The 20,346-nt window shown below is 32.7% G+C and overlaps 1 protein-coding gene across 1 annotated transcript in view; it reads left to right on the top strand.

Annotated features, from left to right (window-relative positions):
- Positions 1-17,470, top strand: part of LOC145254870 (L-proline trans-4-hydroxylase-like) — a 114,678-nt gene extending 97,208 nt beyond the window's left edge. The window contains exons 9-10 of the mRNA XM_080113743.1: positions 14,422-14,573; positions 16,551-17,470. Of these exons, the coding sequence (XP_079969869.1) occupies positions 14,422-14,573; positions 16,551-16,679 (281 nt within the window). The 3' untranslated portion in view covers positions 16,680-17,470. The remainder of the gene's footprint in view (positions 1-14,421; positions 14,574-16,550) is intronic.
- Positions 17,471-20,346: the final 2,876 nt, after the last annotated feature.

The raw sequence follows: 20,346 nt of genomic DNA, 5'->3' as shown, positions 1-20,346 counted from the left end.
TCTTTTACACCTGATGGCGTCTGAGTTATACCAGGTGCAGATAACCCGAATAAATTATCTAAACAGAAAATATAAAACGTAATTTATGTGCGCATTTAAAAGAGAAATAAGAAAAAACCTTCTAGCTATTACGATAATTGTATCCAATTGTGTTTAGATAACACTAGCTTTTGCAGAGAAAGATGTGTCATCACATTGCCATATGATACGGAATAAAAGAAACGAGAACATAATAAATAAGCCGTTGTGTTTTTATCCCAAATGTGATAAATCTGCACTAGCAAACGTATGCGTCCATCGTTGTGACAACACATAAAAAGGTAAGTCATCTCTTTTATTTTTTAAAATATTAGTGTATTTCTCTGAAAATGTATCAGAAAGCTAGATCAATATAAAATAAGAAATGAGAAATCTGATTTTTGATTGTGTAGTTCATATTATGTAGTTGATATTATGTAGTTGATATTATGTAGTTCAAATTATGTAGTTCATATTATGTAATTCAAATTATGTAGTTCATATTATGTAGTCCATGTTATGTAGTTCATAGTATGTAGTTCATATTATGTTGTTCATATTATGTAGTTCAAATTATGTAGTTCATAGTATGTAGTTCAAATTATGTAGTTCATAGTATGTAGTTCATATTATGTAGTTCAAATTATGTAGTTCATAATATGTAGTTCATATTATATAGTTCATATTATGCTGTTCATATTATGTAGTTTATAGTATGCAGTTCATATTATATTGTTCATATTATATAGTTCATATTATGCTGTTCATATTATGTAGTTCATATTATGTAGTTCATATTATGTAGTTCCTATTATGTAATTCATATTACGTAGTTCATATTATGTAGTTCATAGTATATAGTTCATATTATATGGTTCATATGTTGTTCATATTATATAGTTCATATTATGTAGTTCATAGTCTGATAAGCGCCATTTTTCTACGATATTATAATTAATAGTTGATATTCAACTATAAACAGACCTCTGTAAAATTTTTCAAAGATATAACATACTAGCAGATATAACGTTGCCCGCAATTTAATGATGATCAACGAATGTTTCACACTCCCATATATTTATTGTCATCGAAAACGGTGAAATCATCCATCTTTTAATCAAAGGGATTGCCTGCACTTGTTGGGGACACATCGCGTTGCACCGGAAGGAAGCTTCACATGTCTCTCTGTAGTAACTTAGTCCACAATTCATTGAAGTCTATATTGCACTGTAAAGAACTTACTGTTGATTTTAATAAAATTAGTTTTTATATACAGGGTGTCCCAAAAGAAGCTGATGGTTAAAAAGAAATTCATAATTTTCCTAATTTTTTATATTTCTCTTGTATTCTTTCAGATCATCTAGAGTAACCCTTCCAAAGTCATCATGAGTCGTTACACTGCTGAGGAGGGATATTTATTGTAGAGTCGTATTTTCGGTTAATGAGTCAATATCAGAAACTCCAAGAGAATTTCGACAAAACTTCAACACAAGAAATTCCCCTACTCCCTATGAAATAAAAGCTATGGTGGCTTGATTTCATGAGCAAGGGTCTGTATTGTGACCTCTCTAAATGCGGTAGACCCCGTACGACAAGAAGTGATGAGAATCGTCAGAGATTAGCAAAGAGTGTGCCCGAGGATCCATTCACATCAGTAAAAAGGATATCAAGTTAAATTGGGGTCTCTCGATCATCTCTTCATAGAACACTTCATGAATCGGGAAAATTTCCATATAAAATTCAATTGGTGCAAGCGCTTCAGTAAAACGAGCCGGAAAAAGGCTGGAATACGCCATGCAATTCCAAGATTTGGCCAATGGAGATCCAAACTTTCTTAAAAACCTCATTATGTCCGATGAGGCCCATTTTCATCTGAATGGGTTCATAAATAAGCAAAATTGCAGGATTTGGGGATCAAAATATTCCCAGGCAACAGCACAACGGCAATTACACCCTCAAAATGTACAGTATGGTGTGGAGTAACGGCGGATGAAGTGATCGGAATTGGTGGACATTTAAGTAACATTATTTTTCATAACTAAAATTAGACCCTTTTAAAAACATACCCTAGATTGAGTTGTGCAAATGGAGTTACAATAAGTAGACTACGATATCTGACTATATCTCAAAAATCACAGAGAGACTCATGTAAGACATGAAAATTGGTAAGCATAACTTAAATATTGAGGAAGTTAATCAAATTTAAAATCCGTCAACTTCTTTTGGGATACGCTGTATAATGGCTTGAATTAAAGTGTAAAATGCAAAAGTCAAGTGTCATGCTTCAATTGTGTTGTAAACGGCAACATTCATTTCAAATACTGGTGCTACCAGATCAGTCTGTAGATATTGTCTATTTTCAGGTTTGTCAATGATGACAAAAATTTACTTATTTACTTACAAAAGAAATAATAAACCATTTTTTTTCTTAGAAATTTGGTCAAATTTTCAACAATTCTGTTCAACATCAAACAATAATCGCAGATTATTTTACCAAAATTACGTTGATTTTTTTTGCGCAATTCATAAAATATCAAGAGTTTCATGTTACGAAAAAGTCTGAAAACTTGTTGAAGGCACCTCACACACACACACACACACACACACACACACACACACACACACACACACACACACACACACACACACACACACACACACACACACACACATATATATATATATGTATATATATATGAGTGAAAGTGTGTGTTTTTCTGTCTATGTACATTTCCCTACACAATAACTCTGTCAATTTACAGTCTACAGACTCAAAATTTGACATACAGGGTATGGAGATTTGGGAAAATCTTTGTCATTCGTTTTCGGCCAGAAATTTGGCTGTTAAGGGGTCAAAGTTCAACGATTTGACCTTTCAGAACTCTACCAAACTCCTCCGACAATTTTGGATCTAAACACTTCTCAGACAAATTTGGGTATAAACACTTGAAATTTTAGATATAGGTTCTTTGAACATGGATCTAACTTAATAACTTGATTTGAGCCCAAAACAATAAATGTTAAGGGGTCATAATAGGAGTCCAAGTTAAAAAAATTGACCTCTGCGGTCTCTACCAAATTACTCAGACAATTTCTGGTCTAAATATTTGAAATTTTACATAAAGGGTATTCAGAGATAGGGCAAGCTTTTTAATCGGTTTGGGCCGAAAATTAGAGCTCCCAATATATAAATTTATGTATGTATGTTTGCATGTCTGCCTAAAACTTTCGACAAAGGCAACGATTTTTCATAAGATCAGTATAATTTTAAAGCTCGACCGTTCAGACGACAAATATCGAAAAAATGGCTAAAAACATTAATTTGTTCATCCTCGACCGGGCACTTTTGTACAGGGAGGGGTCGCTTTTTTCGCCGATAATTTCGAAAGTCATCCCTCTTTTCGATTGTCTAGCTTTAATTTAAACCTGCGTCACTCCAATACATTTCTTGATATTAGTCAACCACTAAACCCAGCAATAAAAGATATTAAATCAACACAAAAAAGAATATGAAGCTAAACAAAAATAACAGAAAACCAAATATAATCTGGTTTAATCCACCTTCTTTCATAGAGATAAAGACACAAATGGGCAAACTATCCATACGCACTATCCATATCCCCACCATAGGCAATACCACCAACAATACTATTAACAGGCTATTTTTGCAAAAAGTAGGATATCTTTTTATGGGGGAACACACACACAAAAAAAAAATGAATAACAACTAAACCCATGTGGCGATTTGTAGTGATCTCGTTTTTATCGAACACTTTGTCAACAATGTATAATCATGATAAATTTGTCAGTATTGTCTTGCCTGATTTTATGAATAGATAGACGAAATCTGGATATCCATAATAGGCGTTGTACTACATAGTTTATATATATATATATATATATATATATATATATATATATATATATATATATATATATATATATATATATACAGGCTGGGGATTAAATACTGGTACAAAATAAAACTCAGATTTATCCTAACAAAATAATTTATTACAAAACCCAATTACAGAAAATTATTAAGAAATACTGAAGGAAAAATATGGCATGAGTTTTATTCTCATGTTGCTTCTCTTCAATTTAACAGAAATTGTTAAAAATTCGTATCTTTTTTCTGAAAAAAAATCATACATTACATTATCATATAATGACAATTATATAGTAAATTTATTTTAATATTATCATAAAAATAGTTCTGAAATTTTGTAACAGAACTTATGCACCACCCTATATATATATATATATATATATATATATATATATATATATATATATATATATATATATATATATATATATATATACATACATATATATATATATATATATATATATATATATATATATATATATGCATGCGCGTCGTCTTAGTCTAGTATTTTCTTGAACCCCTGAATATAACCCCCGTCCCAACTCGTGCCGAAAATACATAAATATTACGGTTTTATTTGCTTTGTTTAATTATAGGTAGGTAAATGGATCTTGTGTGGTAAGTGAATCTCGTGGTCAATTATGATGGAGTCACTAATCCTGAGACTTTCTACTTCTGTCTTGTTGAGTGAAACTCAGATACTTTTATTTGTGATATTTGATCTTTCTGCTTTCATAACTGACTTTAGACCATGTATATCGCCAAGCAAGAGAACACATATATAATGGCAGTGGTGACTAGCCGAATGCAGTAATAGACAAAGTATAATCCTTCAACAACATGTCGCTTGCGGAACTTTCTGAATGGTATATATAATTACACGTACAAAAATTTAATAACATTACATTTTCGGTCTATTTCATTCCTTAAATATTTTTTGTATTGTGACACATACATGAGAACAAGAAGATGTGTTAAACACTAAACGAATTAAAATATTTGTTGTGGAAACTGATACGTATTAAACAAAACAAAGAGTTAATTAAACATTTTAGTGCAAGCTATGATCCAAATCACAATTTGATAGGAATTAAAGACACATAGTTTTGTCTCAACTTTGTGTAGATCATATCTTTATACAACAAAAATAGATCTTTTCATTTATTCAGTATACAATGCATCTTTTTATTGCTGTGCTTCATTTTACTTCCATCAAACTTCTCATAAATCAAAGGGTTCCTGTGCTTACACTTGGTTTCTAAATAAGATGCAGAGATGAATATTCCATTAAAGTTATCTTTATTTGTAAAACCTTGAGCTAGTAAAGGTGTGAAGAACGTTATTTTTCTTCTCCACCAAATTAACAGCAAACTCTCTTATAGTTTATCTTTCTAGTGTTCTTTTGGTCTTACCGGAATCCAATACAGGAATTCATATGGTCTGGTGGAATATGCGGCTTAGTGATTTTACATGAATAATATCACTGGGAGCAGGTGCACCATTCCTTGCGTGAGCCAATGTATAGCTGTATCGAAGGTATCTTATTTGGGTTTCGAAAACAATTGAATATTTGATCACTTTTTACTTGTAGCGTGAAGTATCTTCATGCCAGATTTTCTTGACAAATTATTTGTACAGAGAGGAAAACACTCGAGGATTGTATCTAGTAGGTAATTAAAACTTTGCAGTAATCAAGTCTAGCTTTCCTTTTTGTTTTAATTTTCTTATCATTTTGTTTTTGCTGGGGATGGGGCATTCTACCGGATGACCGACATTACCCCACTATTTCAGTCACTGCAACAGAGAGATCCTTTAAAGATTCTAACCGTGCTTCGGAGTGCAATTGTTTGCATTTCTTTTGCACTTGGTTCACCTGGTATATTTGTCAGGTAGTTTTGGAAAGTGATTACATGAGTCCAATTGCTCTTATAATGCCTGAAATGATGGAGATTTTCTTAAAATTCCAGTTTATTTTCATATCGTATTTCGTTATCTTCTTCCTCTTAGCTCCTTTTACCTTTTTTGTTTCGTTTGACTTCAGTTCAAGATCTCAAAACTCAAAGGGCCTCTTTCTTGATCTCTATATGAGATAAATAGATGTTCGAATATTTTATTAAACTTGCCATTTACTGCTCAACACTGAGTTAGTAAAGAAGTTGGCGACATAATTTTTCATCTTCTCAATTGAACGTACATATTTCTTGTATCTCGGCCTTATTGGATTCCAAGACAAACATTCCTCTTGTCTGGTAGAATATCCAACTTCGTGCTGTTACTTGAGGTAACATCACTTGGAGAAGGTGCACTTTTCCTCGTAAAAGACAGTGTGGATTAGTCATACCAAGGAGATCTTATAATCTCGTAATTTTTTATATTTAGTCAGGGTTTGTAGGGAAAAGTATCCTCATGCCAGATTGTCGTGACAAACCTTAGACAGGGTAGTGTCTAGTATGCATTCAAGTTCTCTCCTTTTTGTTTCATTATATTTGAGTCGAAGTTCTCAGAAATAAAGGGTTCCCTATTCTATGAGTTAACACTTGATCTCTATATGAGGTGCATAGATATTCGAATATTCCATTATAGTTCTCATTTACCTCTCAAACACTGAGTTCTTATTGAAGTTAAGAACCTTATGTATAAATCAGCATGTGGTATGTTAAGTAGTTTTAAATATTTTAAATATAGTTGATTTCATTTTTTTTCTAAAAAATATATGAAAAATTAACATTTGTCAATACCTCCCAATCGTGTTTCTCAGCTACGCTATAACATGGCCTGTAGTTTAGAACGCCATGATTTGAAACCATATTTTTCCAATTAACGTTACATCTCTCGTTAACTAACCCTCGTTAGGTCCACTTTGACCGCTGTAAGTATCAGGTTTTACGAAGGTGCTCTTGATTGGTTGATTAACAGCGGTCAATAAAAGTCATATTCTGATTAGCTATATATTTTTTAATACAAAGGCAACTAAAATTTCAGCATTTAATTTGTTTATTAAAATTTAGATCCTTTATTAATACATCAAAATCTTGCACGTGAAAAGTTTTCCAATGTTTCTGATGATTAAATATACGAAATAATTCCTACCCGAATTATATCTCATAAAAAGTGATATTTCTCCCCTTGGGTAACTGGTTTATCAGATTTGTGTTTCAAGCAGAAGTGCATCCGTACCAAACTTTCTCCACCTCTCTCTCTCTCTCTCTCTCTCTCTCTCTCTCTCTCTCGATATATCAATGAAGCACACTTGAAACATTGCCAATCTACGCACCTTTATTTATCACAAACTTTACATATTCAGCGTTGTCCAGGAATAAAAGAAAATAAAAAAGGAATAATTTGTTTAGGAAGAAAAAAATTAATTTTGATGATTTTAATTTCATAATCAAATTATTTTATGAAATAGTATTTTTTAAAAAAAAGTTCGTTTTAATACTTAACTCTACTCGGTTAATAATAAAAAATAAATAGTAATGCATGATTAACATAATAGACCATTAGGCATAATGATAAGGGTGCTCGCTAATGGGTCGGGAGACCAGAGTTCAATTTCTAGTCGAATCGTATTAAAGACTAAAAAATGGTACTTGATGTAATCCTGGGAAAGGAATAGCGCTACTCCCTACACTCAGGTGTAGTAGCAAATGAAAACAGAAACTTCGACACATTCTCAAGTTGTGGGTTACTTAAATTTTTTTAATGTGGAGGGGTTAAACATCCCCCCCCCAAAAAAAACAAACACACCTAGGATTGCATAATTTAATTAATATATGTATATTTATTTTTAAAAACTCAAAATAGATAACTCAGTATAACTACACATGATAACGTTGCTCTTTTTTGGTGAATTAATTAATATAACTCCACTCTAATTGTATTATTAATCGGAATAATGTCATTACTTGTCTAGTTTAATCTGACACCTTTTTGCCTTAAGTTTTGTATTACTATCGCGTTATTTTGTCTGGGTCATGCTGACATTGTCTTTTCTGTTTCAAAAATAGTCCAGCCACTGCTGATCGTTATTAACTTCGCTTGTAGCTTCAAATAAGTCTCTGCAGGAACGTGTTAAAACCCTCTATTTTTTCATTCCTCCAACAATTTATATAATAATACCTAGGACTAACTTTTTATCCTTGTATCCATTTGTGAATTATTTAACGGAATTCTGTCTTTTGGATGACCTCGAAACATCTTTCATTAATGGGATGCCTTTGGATTTTTTTTTACGTTTTGATCCTCCAATTTTAGCAGCTTTTTGGATTTTACCATTCTTGGATCTTCTACTCGCCACTCGAACATCCATACACATGAAATCATCTTACATTTTCCCCCAGTCCCTCTGCTTCACTGTTTTTTTTACTTTAAGGGAAGAAATTCAAAGAACAAGGTTGATTGGTTGTGGATTTATTTATTTCTTTATACAGTAAAACTCCTTTAATTTGAACTTCCTCTAAAGTTTGACTTCCTCTCATTTGGACTTCCTCTCATTTGGACTTTTACTAAACCTGGACTTTCTCTAAACTTGAACTATCTTGTCATTGAAATTGTATTAGCATATTTGATGCAAAGTTGCAGTAAAACTGTTTACATGGTTTAGTCAGATATTGCGCAGAAATGTTAATATTAGTACTATGTAATTAATGTAGATTAGCTATTGATAATTAATTTACACTAACTGTAATATTTTTTTCAGATTGCTATATTTAAAATAGTGTAACACATCACAATGGGTCTAGAAAAAATTCTTGAAACCAAACGGTTACCGACCAACCATGCTGGTCTTAAATCAGTTAATGCAAATGATGTTGAAATGTGGATGCAACAAGATGAGGAAATACTGATCAATATCCTGAAGGCAGTAATGGTGATGAAAATAGCGACAGCACCCATTCTCTTGACCCTAATGTAAATAACCAAGAACACTCTGATGAAGCAATATCATGGGATGATGCAGAAAAGTCTATGGAGACGGTTATAAAATTTCTAGAAAAAAGTCCTTACTTTAGTGACAACTATGTTTTGCAAGCAATGTCACTCCGAAGAGATATAATCATAAAAAAGCTACAGAACCAAGAAATTGTAGATTTTCGTGATTGCTTACGGAATACAATGGCAGCGCCCAAGAGCTCAATCGCTGAAAATAGAAACTGCAATGAGACTCATTCAATGAATAAATAAAAAAAAACTGTATTTTACAATAATGTATGATTTCTGTAGATGATAACTTAGGTAATAAATACCTAACAAGTAAGAGTAGATTTAATTTATTTTCAATGTTGTTGTTCCTGGTAATAATATTTAACAATTCTTACTTGCAATATATCGTAAACTCAACTTAATATAGACTTGAAGTATCATATAGCAATGAATTTCATTTACTATTTCTTAATTCTTAATTCTTAGAAAATTAAAGTTAACTGTAGCACATTTTTATCACGAAACTTGAACAGCATCCTCTAATTTGAACGAAGCGGATGTTCAAATTATAGGAGTTATACTGTATTTATTTTTATTTATTTATGAATAAATCAATCAATAAATAAAAACAAAGAAAAATTTATTTATATTTATTTATTGATTTATTCACCTTTATGTAGGGGTTAGAGAATGGAGTAGGTAAGGCTGGGGGTTGAGGGGTTAAGTTTTGGGGCCAAAGCATATAAAATCATAAAGAAGCTACAACAACTGTTTACTTCGCCTGTCTGCTGCTCGCTACCATTCTAAAACCTATATAAGATAGTGTATTTTAATTCTTTTTTATTATTATCTTTTTCTCTTAGTATTCTTATATCTTTCTTGGAAAAGGTTAAGATTTAACCGGATCTATTGACCATTTCTTGAATCCTAAGGATCGATTAAGGGAAAGGAAAGGGGAGTAGGAGACGCAAGAAAGAAAGAAAGAAAGAAAGAAAAAAGAGGAAAAGGGACAAAAGGCGATGGGAGAAGAGGAAGGAGAGGGAGATGGAGAAAAAAAGAAAGAAAGGGGAGAGAGAAGAAAGAGAGAAGAGGGAAGGGGGCCCATAATTTATCTTATAGTGGTAGTTAGTTTTCTTTCGCTTTACCAAAACCTGTTTTTCTAGACCACCACTAATATTTATTATCATTCCACTAGTTTTATGTTCGTTTATTTATTAGTATATTTATAAATTTGTTATTTATAGTCTGAAAACGTTAATAATATAAAGTTTTAAATAAAAAAAAAACAGGAAACCTCAATAAATTATAGGCATTACAAATCGCACCTGCTTTCTCACTTGCCAATTACTCCTTCATAATCTCAAGTGAATTCGATTTCAACACTACCCGCATGTAATACCCGACAGATAAACACCTGCAGATTTAAATCTCAAATTCAACATTCACGAAAACCCTTCCTGGAAAATAACCATGCGCGTGAAAATTCCATTTAACCACACCCAACACTTACAAACAATTTTTCTACACGCTTTAAAACAAAAACAAAAAAATCCGCACACAACTTTGTTTTCCACACAGCTGAACTTCATCCTCTGACCCCCCCTTTTCTTTAACTAAAAACCTTCTTTTGCTGAAAGTTGATTTTCGTTTTTTATTAAGAATTCCGCTTTTGAAAATAAGCGCTGTTGTCTGTAGAAGTCTCTAGTTACTAAATACCAGAAAACTGAAACATGCTCATGACTGTGTAGAAACAAATTATTGCCTATGTAAAGACTATATATATATATATATATATATATATGTGTGTGTGTGTGTGTGTGTGTGTATAGTTAGTTTTGAAAATATATATCGCAATTAAGCTACTCGGAATTTTCCGCGAGTCATCCTCGTGAGGATTCGTCATTTTGAGCACTGTTGAAGTAAATACTGAAAATAGATACATAAAATTTTGTGTAGATACATGAAATAATATTAGCAATGACGATATTACATACATACATATATATATATATATATATATATATATATATATATATATATATATATATAAATAATTATTTTATATTTATAGATAACTAGCAAGGCCACCCGACGTTGCTCGAGACCGTATAAGAAAGATTTTGAACATAGCTGTTATTCTTAGGATAGAGGAATTTTTGATGTCTATGTAGCATTTGCCATCTTGAACAAAAAAATATTTTACCTATCCTAGGCCGGGTATTATATGTATGAGATAATTGTACCTTCCCTAGAACAGGAAATTTACAGAACATATATGGAAAAAAAATTTCCTTGCCTAGGGCGGGTAATGTACAATACATATTTAAAATAATTTACATAATTTTCTGTTGTGCAAACTTTTCTGTATGTCACAGGTAAGAGTTTGTTTGTTTTTACATCAGTGCTATAGTGAAGAAGAACCTTATTTCTCATTTAAAAGTCATACTACCTGAATATATTACATGATTTTTGGTTTTAATAACTTTTATGCACGCCTCAGGTAGGATTTTTTTTCACATGAGTTACCTGCACAAGTACTTTATTTCTTGGGTAGGATAATGTAAAAGTACGTGATTTCTAAGATATAGATGAAACTACTCGATAATTTTACATAATTTTCTGTTGTGCTAACTTTTCCGTGTGTCACAGGTGAGAGTTTGTTTGTTTCTACATCAGAGTGTTATAGTAAAGAAGCACCTTATTTCTTATATAAATGTCATACTTCTCGAATATATTTCGGTTTTGATTACTTTTATGTACGTCGCAAGCAAATTTCCTTTATTTTTCACATGTGTACTATACTGCACAAGTACCTTATTTCTTGGGTAGGATACTGTACAAGTACCGTTTTCTAATTTATAAATGAAAGAACTCAATACTTTTATGAAATTTTCTGTTGTGCTAAATGTTTTATACATCGGGGGTAAGAATTTTTTTTTATCTGGGTGCTATAGTGAAGAAGCACATCATTTTTGAGATGTAAGTTATACTACTGGAATATTTTACCCAATTTACAGTTTTAATAACTTATGTACGTGACAAGTAAGATATTCTTTGTTTTTTCATGTGAGTACTATACTGCACAAGTACCTTATTTCTTGGGTAGGATACTGTGCAAATATCTTATTTCTAATATAAAGATGAAACTACTCGATGATTTTACATACGTTTTTCACATGAGTCAAATATACTGTCAAATTCCTTATTACTTGGATAGAATTCCTTGTACACATAAATTACATTAACAAAGTAAGTGAACATTGTATATGATTTTTGGAATATGACATCTATAGACATATACAACCATATACATTACATATAATTCATAATGATCAGTTAATTAGTTTTGGAGTTGATCCAAGACAATATATAATCATATACACATAATTAATTTTTTTTTTACAAGGTAGTCAAAGCCCGGAAACCACTCGAGAGAAATGATTTAATGATTAAAATTAATAATGATCAGTTAATTAGTTTATGAGTGAATCCAATACATACATATATATAAACATATACACATCATTAAAATTCGTAATGATCGGTTAATTAGTTTAGGAGTGAATCTATTACGTACAAATATATAAACATACACACATAATTAAAATTCATAATGATCGGTTAATTAGTTTTGGAGTGAATCCGATAATCAAAATACATAATCATATACACATCCTTTAAATTTATAATGATCTGTTCATTAGTTTAGGAGTGAATCTCATACATACAAATATGCAGACATATATACATAAATAAAATTAATAATGATCTGTTAATTAGTTTAGGAGTGAATCCAATGCACAGAAATATATAATCATATGCACATCATTAAAATTAATAATGGTCGGTTAATTAATTTAGGAGCGAATCAAATACATACAAATATACAGACATATACACATAAATAAATGAATAACTGTCCGAGATGTCGAAAAACTTATCAAGAATATGGATGCCAACAAAACATGAGATCCCGATAACATTCCAATTATTACGAAGTTCAACGGCATTATTTTTGAATAATAAAAGGGAACATCACCATTATTAAAATTCCAATTCTGCAACCAGTGTAAGATAGTACAGTTTTGGATATACTGTAATGTGGCCCCTGTCTTAGTTAGGGTGCTAACAACGGTAGACATCGACGCCATTCGTGGTTGTCGGACATGCTAGTAGACCTTCCTATTTAGACAGTCATTTCACCAAGAACTAGATTATTTCGCGATTTTTCCTGGGTTGTCCTAATAGGTTCACCCTCACAAAAGTTGTTTCCTCTCTTTAATGTAGAGTAAGTTTATTGCTTAATGTCTGAAGCAAATTTGATGACTTAAGGACGGCTCGAGAGGATATTTGTGGACATTTGGTTGAGAATTTTGAATTAACACCTTTATTCGAAATCATGTTTTTCTTTATTTCGGAAACGAATCTATCACGAAGCTGATAATTTGACTGTATTTCATTTCTTTGATACAAAAAAAGTAAAAAAAAAAAAAAAGAAAGAATAAGCTAAACGAATAGAAAAAGAAAGAGAGTGACTTATGCAAGCTAGTAACTATTTACATTTGCCCACATCGCATCTTTAGATTCATACAATGATACAACTCCTACACAATAAATTAAATTTCTTCAAATTCTCTATAATGTTGAAGTTCATAAAAGTATATATCAAAACTTATTTCCTTTAATAATTACTAGCTGGACCAGCATTGCTTGGTCGTTTAAACATGATATTTTAACTTATGCAAATTGCGTATGTATCATTATAGAATCAATCCTATATTATATATCACGAACAGAGATGAAAAGGAGTAGGTTATACAAACTAGTAACTTTTAACGTTCGTTCAGATCATATCTTGGCAGAACGACATTTATTCAAGCAGTTTAAGAAGTTCTTGCCATCTCTTTCATTGGTTGTGGTTCGTCATCAGTGGTCGCTATACAAATAAATATTCATTTCATTCAGAAAGAAATACAGAGACGTTTCTAAGAGTTTCGGAGGGGTTTATTTCTGGAGAGAATTGAGTCACACAGGAAAGAAAGACTAAAGTTCTCTTATTTAGTTAGTCTGTAAACTGAAATGGATGACATGCGAACAGAATTCTCCCAGGAAACATTTCGCATTTAGCGATTATCAAAGTTTTCTTTCTACATTATTGGCCAACATTTCGTACTTAGTGATTATTTAAGTTTTTTTTTTCTACACTAGCAGCCAACTGTCTCGCGAAACATCTCGTATTATTCGATGTCTGCAGTTCGGCTCCCTTCGACTGACTCATTTTAAAACTTTTCTTTTCTCTCAACTCCACAAATCGTGGCGTAATTACTTTCGTTTCCTCTTATGCCTCGTTTAACATCTTAATATGTAACAACTGTAATAATGTTTATCCCTTCAAATTTAGCAAGTATACAAGTGATTGAATGAAAAATGCTTCGTATATAAGATGGCGTCGTTGTTAAAATGGCGTCGTTGTTAAAATGGCGTCGTTGTAAAAATGGTGGCGAGCCCCCGATACAGATTGGTGGACATGGATATCTAGCAATGCCGCACAAGTCATATTCATGCGAAATTAACTTTTTATTTCTCAGGTGACGCACTGTTCTTTCACAGTAATTTGGTGCACATGGCCGATCATAACAAAAGTCCCCTGCGTCGTTGGACACTCCTCTATTCCTACAATTTGCGTGAAAATAATCCTGTCTACCAACACCATCACCCACAATATTCGTACCTTCACAAGGTAATTTCTAGCTATTTAATATTTTTATTTCTAAAAAAATTAACTTTTTAGTTTGAATTTTTATGAAATTTTTTCATAATTCGCATTAGTTTTCTTCATTAATATTTATTTTTTTAATTATATTTCGACTGATGTGCGTGCCAGCCCTTTTGCTGTACTTTTCGTCCACAGTGTTTTTATAGTAGTCCACACTCTCCGGGAAAGTTATGCTCAGTCATTGTTCACACAAGTTGTCCTGACATCTTAATAAACTCATTCATATAAACCCATCGAATTATGTCTGTAATTTAATTTTTTATATATAAAGAATTTCATTATAATCATTCATAATTTCGGATGACCTAAAGAAGAAGAAAAAAACACCAACTCATTACTTTTAATTTAGGGTAGGAACTTTCTTTTCAAATTCATTTCAGATGGCACAAATTTGTCGGACTTGCTACTTTCTTTTTTACTTTCTATCACCATATGAGATGATTTTACACAGAACTAAACAATGACACATTTTTACACGCTAACTTTTACGTAATGGCATAGATTTATATTTATTTATATACGAATAAATACACATTGGTCTTTATTATAGAGTGAAATATTCCAGTTGTAGCAAATGGATCATCTAAAAAACTTTAACAAATTTTCAAATAAAACAAGTAGTATTTATTTAAATACAATACGGCAATGAACTACAAAATATGAAACGGAATATAATGTAAGTCATTGAACTAAAATCAATAAAATATAAGATCGAATGCAATAAATCCAACAAAAGCAGACAGACCAGACGTATCCGACAATGTAGAAATCTGTGTGAATATTTCCTTGAGACTCTGTCATTTTATAGCCATGGCTAATGATACATTATCTGAAAGTGCTTCGTTCAAACTCCTCGGCTTTACGTTCACGGGGAACATGAGTTGGAACAGACACATTAAGGACATTGCAAAGGCTGCCGCAAAGAAGGTGGGCTCTCTCTACCGTGCTAGAAAGTTACTTACGCCTGAGAGTATCCTGTACCTCTACAAGGCCACAATTCGCCCATGTATGGAGTGTTGTTGCTACATTTGGGCTGGTGCATCTGCTACTAGTATCTCCCTCTTAGAAGATTCCCCCGTTCCCCTCACCAAACTTTGGCTAAATCTAAGCGTAGATTCCATGAACAAAGATTCTTTCTCAGAATCGCACTGTGCGATTCTGAGAAAGAAGCTTTGTTCAGAAACAAGCTTTTTCCAGCTGACTACAATATGGTTGTCTTCATATCCAACGTAAACAAGTTCTTGATGAGCCGTATCTTTAAGTAATCCAGTTTACCAAATTTCCACTACCAACGATTACTTCGATATTGTCCCATTGACTGCTGTACACTCATTAACCTTTATCATCGAGTAACCTCCGGGCCTTGATTACTGCTGATTCCTTTGTAAAAAAGGAGAGTCGCCAACCTAATAGATCCCGCACTAGTAGCTAGGCTAATAAAACCTTTGAAACCGCAACAAGTCTCTATTGTTCCATGCAGGAGTTTTATTCGCCTAAATTGAACAGCCGATTAACAGATACTGGGCGACACAACTATACATGGAGTGGTTCATAAGGAAAAGCGACGACCACGCACGTACGTAAAAAGACTTCGTTGTAAACGATATGTGCCAACGATTCGTTTTAATGTTTGCTTAACCTTTTGTGTTATAATATGTTACACTTGTACGTAAAAAGAAATATAACGACGAAGCAGAAGAATATATAATCAGGATCGCTAATATTTATGCAGTGAATTTCTCAACATCAAAAAGAAAACATTGACAAAAAGTTATACTACTACTACTACTACTACTACTACTACTACTAATAATAATAATAATAATGGGCGCATCATAAGAATGTATCACTTATTTTTATATTTGAATATTAAAGGAAAAATAAATTTTTCATTTTTTAAATGTTTTATCTTATAAAATTTATGATTTTTCTGTTTACCAGGTTCCTGATTCTGCGATAAAAACTTGCGAGAATTACAGCGATATGAGCGGCAAAGAATTTCTGGATCCATCGAAAGACAAAACGGTGAAAACCGAGAAAGAAACCAGCGGTGGAAATGGCGCGAAGTAGTGGGCCGAAGTACAATTTTGGCGCGAAGTTGAATAATCTTTTAGAAAAATGCTGGAATATATTTTTCATTCAAAAAACACCTTCAATTTTCCACACACACATATTTAATATAACTTTGTATTTACATTTATAGACATATTTCATCTACAACTCAGACGAGCCTCTTCAACACACATTTTTTTTGTATTTTCTTTATTAATAAGTTATCATTTATTAAGGCCGAAAGACACCCGAGTTTAATGAGATGAGTGAAAAATATATATTAGTATTCGTAGTATTGTTGACCATCATTTATCATTTATTTCGTATAATGATATTGTTGGCATTCGTTTTCATTAATATGTTTCTAGTTAGAATTATTTCTAGAAAGACATCGGGTACTTACGGGAGGGTCCACGTGAAGGTTGCAAACATCCCTAAGCGAAAGTGTTTATGTGGAAGGAACGGGATTGAAACTTAGCACACCCAGGGTGTCAATCTGTGTTGTTAAACACGTAGTCATCTTCTTAATGTTTGTGCCGTGAAGTCGTTGCATTGTTATAGTGTGTTGACGATGCCGTTGGTTCTTCTACGACACAAACACTAACACATATAAACACATGCATTAAAAACAAAAGAAACCAAATAAAACGCAATTTAAATAAGAAACTGCACACACTAAAAGCGGATGGAAAAAACTAGCGAACCAAAATCTCATTCTTAAGTTATTAAAACCTACGCGCAACCCTAGACAACGTGAAGCTCTAAGTCTGCGCCTCAAATTCGCAAGGTGACATTAGTTGACACTATCAGGCATGCAATTCCAACTCTGCAAAAAGCTACTGGTGTCTAGTCTAGTGTCTTCAAACAATCTAACTTAACCTACCAAGTGATACCATCTAACCACTAGAGCAAATTAAATGTATAGTTGTACGTGGAGAAAAAGAGAAAGAAAGAGATAGATGGATAGATAGATAGATAGAGAGAGAGAGAGAGAGAGGGGGAGAGAGAGAAAGAAAGAAAGAAAGAGAGAGAGAGAGAGAGGGTTATGATGCAATGGTGTCTTACCCTATTCATGACGCAATGGACTCTTCCAGACTCTATTATATATAGAGGAAATTACGACGTTACGAAGAGGTCTCTCCAGAGCTGTGGTTGATTTGAGACTCTGAACCTCTAGATATCAGTTGTGGATATGTTATCGATAATCAAAAAAGAAATGGGCCATTTCAGTGGCCTTCTATCTATCGGGCTGTGCTATTCGTCCTAAGTAGTTCTATGAGGTTCACTATCTTAAGCTTTACCTCACATCATTGGGGTGGAGTTACTTTATTGCTAACTGCCTCGTACATCCCGACCAGAGACTATCTATAACATGCACATTCCATGCTATTAAAGGAGACAGTATTGTCATAATGAACGCGAATGAATACCAATAAATATCAGCTTCCACTAAATGATGCCAACATCTACACAAAGACCCACAGCTAATAGGAAACATAATACTTCAAACGCAAACTTAGAAAGATTATGTCGGATGATTCTTTCTGGCTTAAACTCCTGGAACACCACACCAAAACTAGCAGACTTTATGGCCTACCAAAAATTCACAGAGCGGACATCTCATGAAATCTATCATATTAAGTACACACCACATAATTTAACCAGAATATCAGCACAAATACTCATCCCCTCCTCGGTTTCATTAGTTTATACATATAAAAAACAAACTGCGTAGATCTGCTACAAAGATTCCAAAATATCGAAATTAAAACCCTCATCATGGTCATTTTAGACATCAAATCTCTTTAGAAGCAAGATGATTTAGATTCCCCAAAATATGCCATTTAATCACACAACAATGTCACTTTTCTTTTAACGGCAAAGTATGCAAATCCAAATTTAGTTTATCCATGGGCTCGTCTCTCAGCTCAGTTTTTTTCTGGAATTTTAAGAGAACGGCCCCTTCATATTAATCTTATTCCATAACACCCACTACCTTAAACATATTGATGATACACTTCCTAGCTACCCACATTACATTAGTCTCACGCAAATCTCACGACGACAAATATAGAAAACAAAATTGTATATCTACGGCAATGTGAACATCTGGCTTATTTGAAAAAATATCTTAACTTTTAATCCTGAAATATTAAGATAATTTATAAATAAATATATTGATGAATATACCGACGTCTTCGTTGACTTCTGTCACGTTTCTGTTTATATTTTACAAGATTATTTTTAATGTATGCATCAAATCCATGTAAAGGAATTTGAGACACGCGCTTTAAGGAAGTAGAGGTTCCATGCATCAGGGATTTTGAACGTGAAAAATCTTTCTAAACTTATCGCAGCTTTGTTACTTTCTGACTGTGCATGAACATATGTCTTACACAATGTGAGATAAAACAGGTACCCAGCATTGTTGGTGTGATTGTTTAAAATTTTGTAAGTTAGTTGCTAGACCTAAGAGCTTCAATAAATCCAAACTCAGGGTAGAAAAGCGTTTGATGGAAAGTATTCGCTGTATTGCACGTCTCTGAACGATTTCCAGGCTACACATATTCTGAGCAAGATAAGATTACAGATTAATGATGCGGTATGGATCTTGGCATTGATCCTCGCCTTCCCTATTTGGGGAAAAATTTGTTTATTGCTAACCGCCTGAGGCACCATGATCGGGAAACGTTGACAGAACTACCCAGGCAATTTTTACTCGGCCAAAACGACCCTTCTTTAGGAGCGCTGGTTTGATTCTTCACAACTTATAACTTTGTGTCATATTTTCCTGTGGTATGAAGTAAGAAAATACAGCGACCTCTCAGCAATATTGTTGCTCAGGGACGTTTGAGGAAGATACCAATCGAACATCCGTTCTCGACAATTAATTAGATATAAACTGAACCACGCTTGTGGCTTTTTATCTGCCAGGTCAAAATATTTGTCCTGGATACTTCCAAGAAGTTCAATCTAACAGGACTTGCTTCCCGTCTTTGTAGAGAGTTAATTTATTATTATTATTGCGAACGGAGCTACAAAGGCTATTTATTTTAGAAGGCCATATTTCCCATTCTTTAGTGGTGCTGTTTTATTTCCCCCTATTCTAGCCTTGTGTCACATTCTTGTGCTGGGGAGGAAGTAAATTATAATCTTGCTGTTGCATATTATTCTGTACTTCTATAAACAATCTTTTGTAAATATACCACCGAGGTGTCTTAATTATTAGGTCATTGCAAAAATGTTCACCGATTTTCAATTTCATATTGAAAATTAAAACTATGCTCTTTTAATTTTTCTTCCTAACAATAACAACTTTTGCTCTCTATAATTTAATTTCATCTTTCAACGCGTTTATGAATGTCTCGCTTTTGGTTTTGATGTGAAATATGAATCTAACTCATGTTCAACCTCCTCTCGTGATATTAGCTTAAATTCAGTTAAATAGTTCTGTAATTTTTTAAATAAGTCATAATCTAAGTGAGTGAGCTCAGAAGAATATGTAGGATGGAGCAAAATTCCCAAACCAAATTCTCTTATATATTTAGTCAGTAGTTCTGCGTGAGAACGAGCATTATCATGATGGAAGATGACTCCTTTTCTGTTGATAAAGAAGGTTGTGTCGGGTTAATATGAGTAAGAATATTGCAGATAAATCTGAATGATGCTTTAATAATTTGAAAAA

The sequence above is a fragment of the Euprymna scolopes genome, chromosome 30, assembly GCF_053919585.1.
Source record: "Euprymna scolopes isolate OS-2025 chromosome 30, ASM5391958v1, whole genome shotgun sequence".
Classification (NCBI taxonomy): domain Eukaryota; kingdom Metazoa; phylum Mollusca; class Cephalopoda; order Sepiida; family Sepiolidae; genus Euprymna; species Euprymna scolopes.
Note: the sequence above shows the minus strand (reverse complement) of the source record. Positions and strands in the feature narration are given on the sequence as shown.